We start from the raw sequence: 15,007 nt of genomic DNA on the forward strand, positions 1-15,007 counted from the left end.
AAATGTACAGGTCCTGGAAGAAATCTCATTTCAAGCATCTGCAATGACTTCATTGTCCCGCCCCCCTCCAGTTCATATTTTACATTATCCCTCTCCACAATGTGGATTAAAAAGAGACTGGAACCATTTCAGTGGCAAACAGTCAAAGACGATGACCCTCACCTATGAAATGCTAGCTGCAAGGAAGAGTGTCAAGGCTCCAGGTTAGTTGCAACAGAAGTATAGTCCTGACACATAAGAGATGAGATTATAAACCCATTTCTGGACTGTAGAATTTCAGGTTGCTGGTGGGGGGTCATAATTAAAAACTTTTATGCACCATGAAAATCTATGGTGTTAGGGGAAACACGAGTCTGGAACCTTTGTCCTGATATTCACTTCTCACTGCAGATGGGGGTCATATAAGTACTACAGTTGTTATTGTAATTATATGTATGTTTTAAACAGATGTTATCTATGTATATAATTTTAATTTTATTAATGTTTAATTTTTTAACGGTTCCCCCTCCCCAAAGTTTTTAGTGATTCTTGTTTCTTTCTTCAAGTTTCCTTGAATCCCACAAGGGAAAAGGTGGGAGGGGTATAAACAAATACATAATAATAATTAAATACTACAGTATATATTATACTGTTTCTCTCTGGTCGGGGACAGAGGGTGGCGCTTGGGGGGGAATTGCCATCGCGCCACTCCTTGGTGTGTGGAGTACCTCAGGGTGCGATACTCTCCCCGATGCTTTTCAACATCTTTATGCGCCCCCTCGCCCAGCTTGTCCGGAGTTTTGGGCTGGGTTGCCATCAGTATGCCGATGACACCCAACTCTATCTGTTGATGGGTGGCCATCCTGACTCGGCCCCAGACACACTGACCAGCTGTTTGGAAGCTGTGGCTGGATGGTTACGTGGGAGCCGGTTGAAGCTAAATCCTTCAAAGACAGAGGTCCTGTGGCTGGGACGGGGCAATATGGGATTGGGGGGGCAACTCCCATCTCTTGCGGGGGCGCAATTAATGCCAGCACCTTCCGTTAAGAGTTTGGGTGTAATCTTCGACACCTCCCTTTCCATGGAGGCGCAGATTGCAGCTATAACAAAGGCTGCATTTTTCCATCTCCGCCAAGCTAAGCAGTTGACTCCTTACCTCTCTCGCCCTGACCTAGCCACTGTGATCCACGCGACGGTCACCTCCAGACTGGATTATTGTAACTTGCTCTACGTGGGGCTGCCCTTGAGACTTGAGACTGACCCAGAAACTCCAGCGGGTGCAGAATGCTGCAGCGAGACTCCTTACGAGGTCTTCGCTGCGAGATCACATTCACCCGGTGCTATACCAGCTGCACTGGCTCCCGGTGGAGTACAGGATCAGGTTTAAGGTGCTGGTTTTAACCTTTAAAGCCCTATACAGCCTAGGACCCTCGTACCTACGGGACCGCCTCTCCTGGTATGCCCCACAGAGAAACTTACGGTCTTCAAATAATAACATCTTGAAGGTCCCAGGCCACAGAGAAGTTAGGCTGGCCTCAACTAGAGCCAGGGCTTTTTCGGCTGTGGCTCCGATCTGGTGGAACACTCTGTCACAAGAGACCAGGGCCCTGTGGGACTTGACATCTTTCCGCAGGGCCTGCAAGACAGAGCTGTTCCACCAGGCCTTTGGCCAGGGCACAGCCTGACTCCCTCCCTCGGCAATCTTCGCGAAGCTCTGGCCCAATGGTTGCCAGTGGCTTGAATTAATTAATTTTATAATGAATGATTTTAGAGTGTTGTTTATGCTGTACTTTTGTACTGTTTTATTGTTGTTAGCCGCCCTGAGCCCGGCTTCGGCTGGGGAGGGCGGGATATAAATAAAATTTATTATTATTATTGTTATTACTTTTTTATGAAGGGACACTCAGTAAAAAAAAAAGCAGTTTCCTTGTGTTACTGAGGGTCCTTGGAAGAACAGTTTTCACTGTTTTGTTTTTAAACTGTAGTAATTCACACTGGGGCTTGCTGGTGAACAGCAGGTAATATATTAAATCATGATGGTGGTGGTGGTAACGATAATACCTATTCCATGCAAATATTTAATGTACCTATTTTTTGGAAATGAAACACTCTGAAAGAAATGATCCATTACTAACTTCACCTTTTATTGATTTTTCACGCTTTGGAAAGAGCAGCAAAGACTGGCCTGAGACCATCCCGACTGATCTTAATGGCATGAGCCCTTATTCTACATGAGAAAATTCAAAAATGTAGAACACCTCTCTCTCTCTTTATAAGGTAGGTCCCCTTGCTGGTGCTATACTTTATTAAACTCTTCATTTTAGCGTGTGCACAAGCATGCTGGGGAAAATGATGTGGAAAGTGCATGAGGGTGATAACAAGAGAATATTCCTTAAGGCGAAACAAGATTAAAAATGCAACTCCATGAATCAGACGAGATTATATTTAAAATGCATGCTGGAGGATGAACCTTCAAAAACAGATTGTAAATGCAAACAGAAACTGCTGCAGGTGATCTTTGCATGAACTGAAAATATTATATAAAAAGGAAGCGAATGTGGCTTTGCCCTCTCTCAAGAGTCATGTCCTCTTTTGCTAGGAATTATAGGTCAAGACTTGCCAGGAAAATATAGAGGACTATTCATGTATGCCACAACAGCAGCTAGGATATTACTAGCCCAAAAATGGAAAGAAGACAAGATACCAACTAAAGAAGAATGGCAAGAAAAACTGATGGACTATGCTGAAATGGCGAAGCTAGCTGGAAAACTTAGAGACAAAGACAATAGAGACTTTTAAAAAGACTGGGAACCATTTATGTTGTACCTGGTAGTGGACTCTCTGTGTTGTTGAACTTACAGATTGTAAATCCTAGAGGGAGAAAGATCAAAACAATGAATGGTTAGTCCCAAAACCAGCCTCAGCCTCCATCGTTTTCCAAACATCCTTGCTAACTTGTTGCCATATACAAACTTCTTCATTTATTAAAATGTTGTGTAGGCTCCTATGATGTAAGTAATGGGCCCCTATATAAGGTGCCTACATTCTGCTATTTATAATTTGTAGTAGTTTGCATCATATATTTACACCTATTATTATTTCATGTTATAGCAAGTTTCTAGAGACTAGATTATGAGTCTTTGTAAACTGTGTTTCTAAAGGAACTTTTGTTATTGCCAAATGCCAATGTGTTTGCAATACTAAGTTTTTTATGAATAAAAAATCATTTTAAGTTAGAACTTAATAATTATTTCACTATTAATATACTTCTTCTTAATTGTATTTCACAATAAATATACTTCTGCTTAATTGAATTTCAGTTCAACAATTACTTTGATAAAATACAGTACATATTTTGTTATGTGCAAATGGCTTTAGATACCCATGAGGTCCATAAATTACCATATAGCATATATTCAGCAACAAAAAACAGCGACAATTTGTTGTCGACAAAGGACAGCTGGACATATAAAGGGCCCCATTACCTTCAGTAGCTTAGGGCCTCATGAAACCTAAATCCGGCCCTGAATACCTGTGTACATGTATGTGATTTGCAGCAACTTACCTCCTCTAGGCGATCCACATACATGCGACAGGTCTCCAAATCACAGTCTCCTCTGACAACTATCATTCCCAGAGGAATAGCTACAGGAATAATAATAATAATAATAATAATAATAATAATAATAATAATAACAACTACAACACATTGCAAAACAAAGAAATCACAGTACTGTGCAATCTTTTTAGAAGCACAATCCTATACAACAAGGCTCGTTTGACCTGTGGTCCTCCAGATATTGGTGGACTACAACTCCCATCATCCCTGAAAATTGATCATGCTTACTGAGTTGGAGTCCAACAACACCTGGAGGGTTATAGGTTTGCCTACGGTGTGCCTGGTGCACACCAACCTAGAAAGCCAATGGGTTTTACTCCAAGGAAACATGTACTGGATTGCAGTTATACTTTAAAACAGACGTATCTCAACTGTGGTCACCTCAGCATAGTTAATAATAAAAAATCAGGATTCATTCAGAAAATCTAGTTAAGGCTGTTCACGACAACATAAAGTGACATTACTATATTTCACATTATTCCCACAGAGAGAGAAAGTAGAAATTTTCATGCTACATACACCATTGTTCATTGGAGCAGACTTTCATGAATTTTAGTAAGGTAAAGAGCATGGGGAATCAAAGTAAAGCAATTTATTTATTCTTTTTTTAAAAATATTTTTTTATTTTGATAAAGTAATAATAATAAATAAATAAGAATAAAATGTGCACCCCACCTCTGAGACCATTCCATTTTAATTATCCAGGCTCTCAAAATTTCAAAACCTCTTGCAATGTTTTGACCTCTTTCCGTTTTAACAGTAGAAATTCTACAAACACCCTCCATATCTCCTCAAAATCATTTCTCCTGCGTATTCCCCATCTTACCCTAATAGTGTGTGTTAATTTATCATTAATAGCTAATATCCCGCACCTCTTTATACCACTCTTCCATTTTATATTCACCTTGCCCCTTCCACTTCCTAGCTATAATAACTCATGCAGCTGTCAATAAATTTGTGAGCAAATCCAGTAAAGCAATTCAAAACACTATGGAAACGCTGGTTTTCATTAACATCTGGTCATTTATCCCCATTTGTAAAAAAGCAAAAATCACAGAAAAGAAATTGTATGTGTCCTGGTCTTCTAGGAGCTTTGGACACAATCCACCAGGAGGTTCTCCTGTTCAATCCCCACTGAACTGAATCAGAGCTGTGTAGGAGCAGGGAACCTGTGACCCTGCAGATGTTGCTGGACTACAAGTCCCATCACCGCTCACTATTGGTCCTGCAGGCTGGGGCTGATGGGAACTGGAGTTCAATAATATCTGGAGGGCTGCAGTTGTCCATCCCTAGTGTAGAACCACAGTGGTTCTTGCATAGCTCCCATTCAGTGTGCAGTAGAATTTCTTAGTGAATTATGCCCTTTGCCCTAATCCTGCTAATCCTTCCACCTTTGCAAGAGTGTGTATGAGCATGGACTTCTCTACCCAGCAGCACTGACAACAGTGCTGAAACAGTTAAAGAATAAACTAACCCAGGCATCATTGGCACTGTATTTTTGTAGTGCACAGAAACTGAATAACAACAACTCTATTTCAAAAATACATACTCAGTGCATTTCAAATACATGGGAGAGCTTTAAATTCCTCAAACAGATGAAAAACCTTCAAGATTACATATTGATGCATCATTAAACAATTTAGTTTTCTTCTATCGAACTCATCACAAACTGCTTGTGGTTGATCATATTATGAGCTCTAAGCTGGCTGCAATGGCTTAAGAATTAAAGGACTGTTTCTGACATTCATTTCTGCCATGCTGGAAATTAATGAATAGTCTGCAGTTGGCACTTTGTTTAATGCAGAGCTTTTAAAAGCATAAGAAGCAACAGCAGGCTAAGATTTTCCCCCATGTATTTTCACTCTGTTTACCTTTCCATACATCTCATGGGAGCTTTAATTTAGCTCCTGTGCCAGTGCTCAGAATACAAGGCAGGTGGGACCTGGCCCCCTTCTCTTGTAACCCATAGCTATAATATTTGGAAGGCAGTTGAATGGGAAAATGAATGATTTGAAGAAAATGAGAAGGAAACAGTGTATGAAGCTTCTGTATGTCATTAAAAGCCCCCTACCTTTCCCCCAATAAATCAAGTGTTGCACAATGCTACTTTAAGCAACAAGGATACTCTTCTCAACATTAATCAGTGCAGCCCTCCTAATGTGGAAGTACTTTGTCCTATTCATGTGAAAGGGGGGAAATACCCAGGTAATAGACCACTGGCATCAAGATGTGTTAAATGCAGTCCATGGGTGAGATGCTCCAGAGAGACTTTTCAGAAGATGCCTATCAAGTTAGATCTGCAGACACTAGCCACTACTGACACTATCAAAACAAGTGACCAAGCCCTCCTTGTGCCTCCCACTTCTCTTCCATTAACTGGGCAGGAACTCAACTGCAGGTACATAAATATTGGGATGGGTTTTTTTTAAAGCAAAATTAACAAACAACTGCAGTGGCATAAGATTTCATGGACTACAGCCCACTTCATCAGAAGCATTAAGGAAAATCCTCATTTGCCAAGTATCTATACACACATTTACAGAAGAAAATATTAAAATATAAGCAGTGTATCCACAAAGACCATGAAATGCAATAACTCATTTCATGCATTATCCTCCAGGTGATCATTATCATCCAGCTCTTTTGCCTGGCTAGAACGTCCACTTGAACTATAACAATGCTTCTTGCATGTCTGAATGAAGAGATGCTAACTGTAGAAGCCACTTACTTTTGCGTGGCTGGACTGTACAAAGGTGAGCATCAGTGTCACATCCATTGCCCTGCACACCAATGGCACAAGACCCTTGAAATTAGGGAATACAGACCCCAGTTTGAAAAAGGTTCTCTTCATCCCTGTTCTTAGTGCAAATGTCAGAAGTTTTCGAAAGTAACATCAAGGCACTGAAATGGACATGGCTGTCAAACTTTGCTTCTTTGACAGAGTAAAGTCTGCTTGCATACTATTATTGGTTAGCTTATCATGCCATAAAAAAGAAGTATTTGAAGAACTATGATTTAAGGGCTTGCTGGGATCTCGTTTTGATGCTTCCTCATTAGCTGCTGGTTTCTATCTTTTTACAACAATAACCAGTACATCACTGCTGTTTCTGTAAGTGGGCTAAGAGAGAGCTGGTTCATAAATTCTCGTGCTATTTTCTTCTATTAAACTTTTCAGCACGGGGGAAATGAGTGTGTTTTTATCAGAAGCAAGAGCTCCATTTCGCCTACCGAAATATTACGCCGAAACAAAGCAGTCATTCCATTTTTGGCCGAGTGCTGTTGACAGGGGCTACTTAATTCTGAGCACGGTGACATCACATCGCTCGTGCCTTCGGTAATCTGGACAAACTCCAGGTTTAAATGAGCCCTTGGCAAAGTGCTCACTGGTAGAAAATACACACACACACACACTAGCAGCCGCTAGTAGGCTTATGTGGTGGTGGGATGAAGTGCTCTGTGAGTTCTAGGAACTGCCAATTTAATTTCCCATAATGCTCCTGGTGCATCATCATCCTGGGTCCTTGTGGGGAACGTAAATCACAGCTCCCAACTGACTGGTACTTCTACAATACACTTTTAAAGAAGGAAAGGGACACTGTGGCCCCAATAGCTGCCAGAGAATGCATACTGGTTTTGTGCCATCCTGGAACTGCATCACTGGGGAGAATGAGGAGAAAACACAGGTCAGCAGTTGGCAATGCATTCATCATGGCATATGGTTAGACCTAAGCACAGAAACACTCCTTTGGGTCAACCAGACTGGCATAGAAACTAGGAGGTTTGTCTTCTTCTGCCTTCTGGAAAATCCAGAGCAGTAGCTTTCCTTGCTGAACATCAGGCTCCAGCTTCTAGATGTGGTGCACTGGCTTTACAGACTCTGAGCTAGAGGTCAGAGTCAGACCCTCTAGATCTATATTTGGGCACAGCTGCTTGACTCAGCCTGGCCTTGCTAGTAGCATACAACTGGCAGTTACTATGTGATGCCAGGATGGGGAACCTGTGGCCCTCCAAATGTTGTCAGTGTACAGGTCCCATCATCCCTGTTCATTGGCCATACCTGTGGAGAGCCACAGGTTCCCCATTCCTGGTGAAAATGCTACAATTAAAATAAATTATGCAAATTGAGCCTATTTGTATAGACTGGATTATTTCATGCAACTGCCTCCAGAATTCAAGTCACCCAGGACTTCCGAGGAGGAAAGGATTTGACACTTGGAAGATACAACAGCAAAGTCTTCTATGGATAAGTAGCCAAAGGGATGAATGAAGCCCCTTCTATCTGGTGAATTAAACTCATTCTCAAGTGCTTTTTCAATTTCTGATGTTCACCCACACATTTTTGAGTACCTGTGTTCAGCCATTAAGACAATAAGTCTCATTTAAAAATTAGAAATTTAAGATTTTTGTTACTTTCTCCACTAATTCATTTTGCTCCCCTTTGATGTAACATTCACCTATATGGAGATTTTGGAAGTCATTCCAAAATTACTCACCGGGTGGAAACTGTTGCATCAGAAGAATGCTTACCATTAAAGAACAAATGAACTAAGCAATTTGGTTGGACAAATTCATCTTTGAGGAATGATTTGGTTACACTGAAGGAACTTGGATTGGATTACCTCACCTCTCAAGCACACACACACACACACACACACACACACTTACTGTCCTAAGTGAATACCTGTACCTCTTATAAGAATATTATTCCATTCTATCACCAAAGTGCTCTTATGGGAGACAGAAAGAACTAAAATAAAATAGTGGAGTGAGTAACAAAAATGGGGTAAAATAAGGTAAAAAAATATGGTTGTTTCAATATTACAAAGGAAAATATGGAATCATTTAATTTCTTGGAAGGATTTCAAAAATGAGTTGTCTACCTCCAGTGGAGCCCAGATTAATCTTCTCTGAACAGCATGTATGACGAGTTGGATGCAGGAGTAAAAAAAATTCAATTTCAGATGAGGCCACTGATAGAATCAAATTGGTATTTCAAGCAAACAAGAAGAGCAAAATTTATTTACTCTGAGTTTGGATGATCCAGGTTATTACGCTGGTGTCGAAGTATTTGATGCTCCATCATGAAGACATGTCTCAGGCAAAAATCTTAATAGCTTTCCTGCAGGGCTCCCAAAGGGATAATAAAATGGCTCATTCTTAAACGGGTTTCTATGTTATGATTTTCATCATTTACTTAGGCAAGTAAATGATGAAGGTAGGCAAGATTGAAAGGGGAACATTGGGAAAGAGTCATGACCCACACATTTGGAGACTGATCTACAGCTTTTTCCACAAAAGAGAGACATCCACAATAAGCTGAACTGGACATCCTAGTAAACCATGACTTAATGTAGGGGAAGCCAAAGTGATGCCCTCCAGGTGTTGCTGAACTACAACTCCAATTATCTCATCAGCATTGGTCATGATGGCTTATGCTGATGGAAACTGAAGTGCAACAACATCTAGAGGGCCCCACATTGCTTATTCCTGTTTTAACATGATGGGAGAAGCCATAGCAAATCAAAGGCTCATGGTCTCCTCACCCTTCTCACTCCTCCTGTGGCACATAAACAAGGAGATGAAGCTTTCACTTCCATTTTTTATTAACCACGGTTTAGCATTACACATGAACCCTAAACTGTGATTAATCTTAACTGTGGTTTGTTAAACTAAGCTGTCTTCATAACTCTTAGTTTGAAGTGGGCTGGTTTAAAACAAACTACAGATAAGGTGAATCATAGTTTGCCAGGTTCAAATGAAACAAGCTGTTTTCTTCAAAAACTGAAGACTTCCAATACCTTCACCACTGGAGAAGGGAGCATGAGTGGGTAAGTCAAAGGCTATTTATTGTTAGATTTATATCCTGCCTTTCCTCCAAGGACCTCAAAATGATATGCATGGTTCTTCTGCTCTCTATTTTTCTCCTACCCTCACAACAGCCTTGTGAGGTACGCTAGACTGAGAGACTGTTGCTGGGCCAAAGCCACCCAGTGAGTTTCATGGCCCAGTGGGGATTTGAAGCCTAGTCTCCCATGTCTTAGTCCATTGCTTCCACTGGCTATAGTGGTGCCTCGCAAAACGAAAATAATCCGTTCTGTGATTCTCTTTGTCTAGCGGTTTTTTCGTCTTGCGAAGCAAGCCCATTGAAGGATTAGCGGATTAGTGCTATTAGCGGCTTTTAGCGGCTTTTAGCGGCTTATATGCTGATCGGATCAGCTGATAAGCGGCTTAGCGGCTTAGAAAAAGGGGGGAAAGGGAAAAAAACCAGCAGGAACTCGCAAGACATTGTCGTCTTGTGAAGCAAGCCAATAGGAAATTCGTTTTGCAAAGCACCTCCAAAACAGAAAACTCTTTCGTCTAGCGAGTTTTCCGTCTTGCGAGGCATTCGTCTTGCGGGGCACCGCTGTATTTTCCTTATCTTCTCCACAGAGCTGATGATCACAGCTAGGACAGAAAGCAAGTCTACAGTCCCCAAATGTCTTCTTCCATGTCCCTCCAATAAACAAAGGTTTATCATGATGTCCAAACTGCCCCGTTGTGTTGGAGGTACTGTCGTGCACCACGCCACAACATTACAAAGGTGAATCACCTCTGCTGTTGCAATCTGGCAATATTTTTCCTCAGGCAAATGATTTTCCTCAATGAAGAGTTCTGCTCAGCACCATCCAAGACATCTCTCCCACCACAAACCAGGCAGTCGACATTAGCTAGCATAATTTCAATAATTAATATGCTTTCTCCCCACAAACCCTAACAATTATCTTCATGAAGAATGTTTGGCAAACCCATGACGAAGGCTTTAATTTTCTGGGTGGAAATATGTAGCAAGAGCTGGCACTAGTCTTGTTAGAAGAACCTGTGTTCCCATTATTGAGACCATCATCTTTCAACTCTGGGAAAGAGTACCAGTGAACAGTGAAAAGGGTGTGGGGGGGTGTGGGGGGGTATGTGTGTGGTGTGTGTTGGGTGTGTGTGTCTGGGAGCATAAAACTGTCTAAACAGAATAACCATATTCCTACAAGAAGATAAGCAAACCAATTAGAAGATTTGCCATCCAGTAATTACCAGGGAATCCCATATTGTACAAAAAGGAAGCTGCAGCTTTGTTACATAACAAACAGCCGTCCTTGTAATTGAATATGAATAATGAGCCAGATGCATGAACAAGACTCTATTAAACTGTTATCGCAAGCAGCCACATCCTGCACTGATTAATGACTCCGTGCATGTCACCAAGGAAAAGGACTTCATTTTAAGGTGTTGCCGTCAACAGCACCGCCAGATTGGCTGACCTCTCCCTTGGACTTCTGTACCATTGATTGAACGTGACCATTAATTGCTACAGTACTTTCTCCCAGAAATTGTGTATTGTTTTTCTCAGCGTAGCTGTGAAGTTTGAGGCTGATAAGGTCTTAACTGAGAATCAGGAAAATTAATGGGAATCTTCTCCATGACTACAAGGGTATTTGCATGAGGCCCTTAAGGTATAAGACATTTGTATCGTTCATATGCCAGAATGAAGTGTGTGATTCAGCCTTTCGCCATTCCATGCAGACTTGCCAGATGTCTCAAGAAAGTGCACCAGCAGGGAATGATGGCAATACCTATAAGGTATGGGTTTCTTCCAAACAAGTGGCCTGCTTGCTCTGAAAAGAGGAGTTGCTACTTTTGCCTTATCCACCACAGCTAACCATTGCCACACCAGATCTCTATCTTCAGGGCTTTTCTTGATTCCCTGTTTGCTCAACCATTACAGTCATACCTCATGTTACGTTTGCTTCATGTTACTTTTTTCAGGTTGTATCCCACGGTGACCCAAAGTACTGGAAAGGGTTACTTCTGGGTTTCACCACTCGCGCATGCGCAGAAGTGCTAAATCACGCTTCGCACACGCACACAAGCACCAAATTGCACCGCACACCTGCGCAGATACGGCACTTCAGGTTGCAGGCTTTTCATGTTGCGAACGGGCCTCTGGAACGGATCTCATTTGCAACCAGAGGTACCACTGTATACCTATAATGGTCACATCTGCTTTGGAGATTGCTTCTTGCAACAAAGGACTAAACGTCATAGAGAGATCAGCTGGTTTCTGTTTATAGGAAGCGTCCAACTACAGGAGCAGCATTTTAAAAGAAAATGTGCTGGTAAACACAAGGGAAGTCCCAACTGCCTCTTTCAAAATGGCCAAGCTATAGGTTTGGAGGGCAGGAGATGCTATAAAGGCACACAAACCTTCTGGCCCAATGTTTTCCCTCATAAAAGCCACCTTGCCAGGCATCAGGAATGCACTCGGCTTCTGTGGAGCACAAAGCAAAGAAGGCAGGACATGACAGCAAATGGCTGTTGACTAAGCCCAGCCAAAACATGTCAGCCCGATATCAAAAGGCTACCTATATACATAGGAGAACACATGAATGCGGTTATACTAATCAGCCATATGTTTATATATATATACTTACAAGCTTCCCGAAGCTTTTCCTTGTCATAATGCAGTCCCTCATAATCCTGTAAACTAATTCTGTTCACTCTGATCCTCAGGCGCTCTAAGACGGCATGGGGACTGCAAGGAAAAGCGAGAGAAATGTTAGGCAGAGTCACAGCTAACATCCAGAAGAGAGAATCTGATTTTTCTAGGATGAGCTGCAAGAGGAAGAGAGGAAGATGAGAGAGGAAGAACAGAAGCCAAAAAGCAAAAAATAAATAAAAAATAAAAAAATTGAATCCCCACGAGCACTGAGCTGCCAATCTCAAAACACGAGCTTTCTGCAAATAAAACAGTTCACCCTTTGATTCAATGGAACAGCATTCCTTGAAGGTCACAGGGGTCAACAAGTCCTTTTGAGAAAGTCAGAAAAGTTTCTGTTACAAATCTGGCGTGCACCTGCTGGGTTTTTTTCCATTAAAATTTTGAAATCTGCCCAGCTGTAGATTAGGACTTCCTACAGAGGACCTTCTGTGGGAGACCCAGCTGTCTAAGATGAGGAGGAAGGCTACCTGAGAGGCCCTTCTCTAAAGTAGTTCTCAAGTTGGGAAAAGCTTTTCCCCAGAGAGGTTTGTCGGATTATTATTTAATTAATTAAATTTATTAGACACCTTCCCTCACCACAGGCAGCTCAAGGCATCTTTACAAAAATAAAACCAACCAACCAATGAATAAAAAAAAGACCACCCTATACATTCATTAAAACTAAGGAGGGAAATAAATAAGGAAAACATTTACCGTAAATGAAAATATTGAAAAACCCCTTTTGTTGTTGTTGTCTTTTCTGAATCAGGAGACAACCTTTCCATTTCGCCAAGCTTTTAGCTACAATTTTGATTTTGCTGACTGTTCTCAACTTGATTTTATATTTTAATGGATTTATTTTATACACACACACACACACACACACACACACAAACACACACGGCCCTAAGAATATAATTTAACAATGGCATAACAGTTCCTATAAATGAATGAATGGACAAATGAATGCAATTGCTGTGCTTTTAGCAGTCCTCAATATGATGAACCCAGCACAAATGAGCTTCACTTGAACTTGTTTAAGATGCTAGCTCACACCTGCAAGCAGCTCCTCTTAGCAGCTTAGCACAACACACCTGACCCAATTTCTCTAGACAAAGTGACAGGCATAAAATGAACTCCAGATACTTTAGGAAACATTCTAGATTTGCTATTGAATAAAAAGACATTCAAAGTTCACCCCTGCCAATAACTGTTTGAAGCGAACAGCACATACATTCCAATGAATGATTAGCAAACAGTTTAATAAGGAATTTATTATAAGCAAAAGTCTCATCAGTGCTGACTCCAGGTTTTGGAGGTACCTTAGACAAGACATCCTCCCTGATCGAGTCTACCTTCTCACTGAAACAGATCCAAGTGGCTTTTGAGCAATCAAGCAGTGTATAATTTTTATATAATAATATCTGACCATGCCAACCCTCAGTAACTTAAATCCATTCATATCAATGGGTCTACTACTCTGATTCAATTAGCTATCACTCTGTAATGCAATAGCTACGTTTATACTCTGGGCAATGGTTTTATCACAGGGGAGGGTAATGTACATTGTTTTGCTCACTTCAATATGTGCTACACTTTGGGGGTGGTGTCTGTTTATTCTGCCCTCATGGCACCACTGCAAATAAGCTAGAGGAATGTTTCTCAAAAGAACCAGTTGGATGCAAAGCAAACAAAGAATGGTATATAACCATTTTTATTTGTTAGTTAGTTAGTTGGTTAGTTTGTTTGTTACATTTATACCTTTCTCCAAGGAAATCAAGGTTACATGGTGTTCCCTTCCACATTTTACCCTCACAACAACCCTGTGAGGTAGGTTAGATTGAGAGGCAGTGACTTGCTCAAGGTCACCCAGTGAACTTCTTTTCTGAGTGGAGATTTGAACTCTAGTCTCCTACTGCACAGTCCAACACTCTAACCACTGCTCCACACTGGCCATTTTCCTTGCCTTCTCCACAGAGGTGATGTCAGCGGTTGGGAACAGAAAGCATGCCTATAGTCCTTAAATGACTTCTATGGGATTTTGGTTTTTTTTAAAAAAAATGGGCTTAACATTTATTAATATTGGTCTCAGGGCAGGTTGTGACATGTGGCTCTTTGTTATTTTATGCATCCAGCTTCAACAACAACAAAACAGCACTTTCCTTTCAAAAAGTAAACTTACACCGTATGAATTATTGCATCATTATTCCTTAGCTTAAAATCTACCAGACCTTTTGGACCTAAGGCGATATATTTTCACTGACCTCTGGAGTCTATGGAGAAGGCAATTAGCAAATATCTCTGAGGAAGCTGAATTTGTTCCTTGGTTGATTGCTATAAACAGGTCTGTCACCTCTGGACAAATTTGAAAAACCTAGAAACAACCTGAGCGCAAACTCCCTATTAAAGCAGCACCTAAAGGCAGAGACTGTCTGGTCTTGGAAGTGACAGGAAGTAACAGTCAGTAACTACGGGTTAAGACCATGAACTGAAAATACATATATAATATATAATTTTCTCGTTGTTGTTCATTGCAGCAAGCAACGAGGAAGACAACACATTTCTGAGCTTCAGAGGTTATGCTGGAATTTTAAAGGATTCTAAGAATAGCGAACCAAACCAGCTGAAATAATTACGGTTTTCACATTGCTCTGGACAGACAATAATTCCCCAGTGCTAAATAGCAGCTGCCATGCTGCCCAGGTGCCCTCAGATGTCAAAAAAAACCCCCTCTCTCTATGCAAGGCAAGCTGTCATGATTCGTCTGAGACAGAAAGCTGCACCCATAACTTCCTGAGCAGCTTCAGGGGACAGCTGTCTGCTTTAGCTGGCATTCGGACATCTCATCTAACAGGGTAGGATCTACCTGCTGCTTCTTTTGTTTTTGTAGGTAGATCTGG

General features: G+C 41.3%; 1 protein-coding gene across 7 annotated transcripts in view; it reads right to left on the reverse strand.

Annotated features, from left to right (window-relative positions):
- Nucleotides 1–15,007, reverse strand: part of DGKI (diacylglycerol kinase iota) — a 275,714-nt gene that overhangs the window by 59,110 nt on the left and 201,597 nt on the right. For all 7 annotated transcript variants that reach the window (XM_081212004.1, XM_081212007.1, XM_081212006.1 and 4 more), the window contains 3 exons: nucleotides 12,061–12,161; nucleotides 3,545–3,624; nucleotides 2,806–2,850 (listed from right to left, as the gene is read on the reverse strand). In XM_081212004.1, the coding sequence (XP_081068130.1) occupies nucleotides 2,806–2,850; nucleotides 3,545–3,624; nucleotides 12,061–12,161 (226 nt within the window). The remainder of the gene's footprint in view (nucleotides 1–2,805; nucleotides 2,851–3,544; nucleotides 3,625–12,060; nucleotides 12,162–15,007) is intronic.

The sequence above is a fragment of the Podarcis bocagei genome, assembly GCF_964188305.1.
Source record: "Podarcis bocagei genome assembly, chromosome: 10".
Classification (NCBI taxonomy): Eukaryota; Metazoa; Chordata; class Lepidosauria; order Squamata; family Lacertidae; genus Podarcis; species Podarcis bocagei.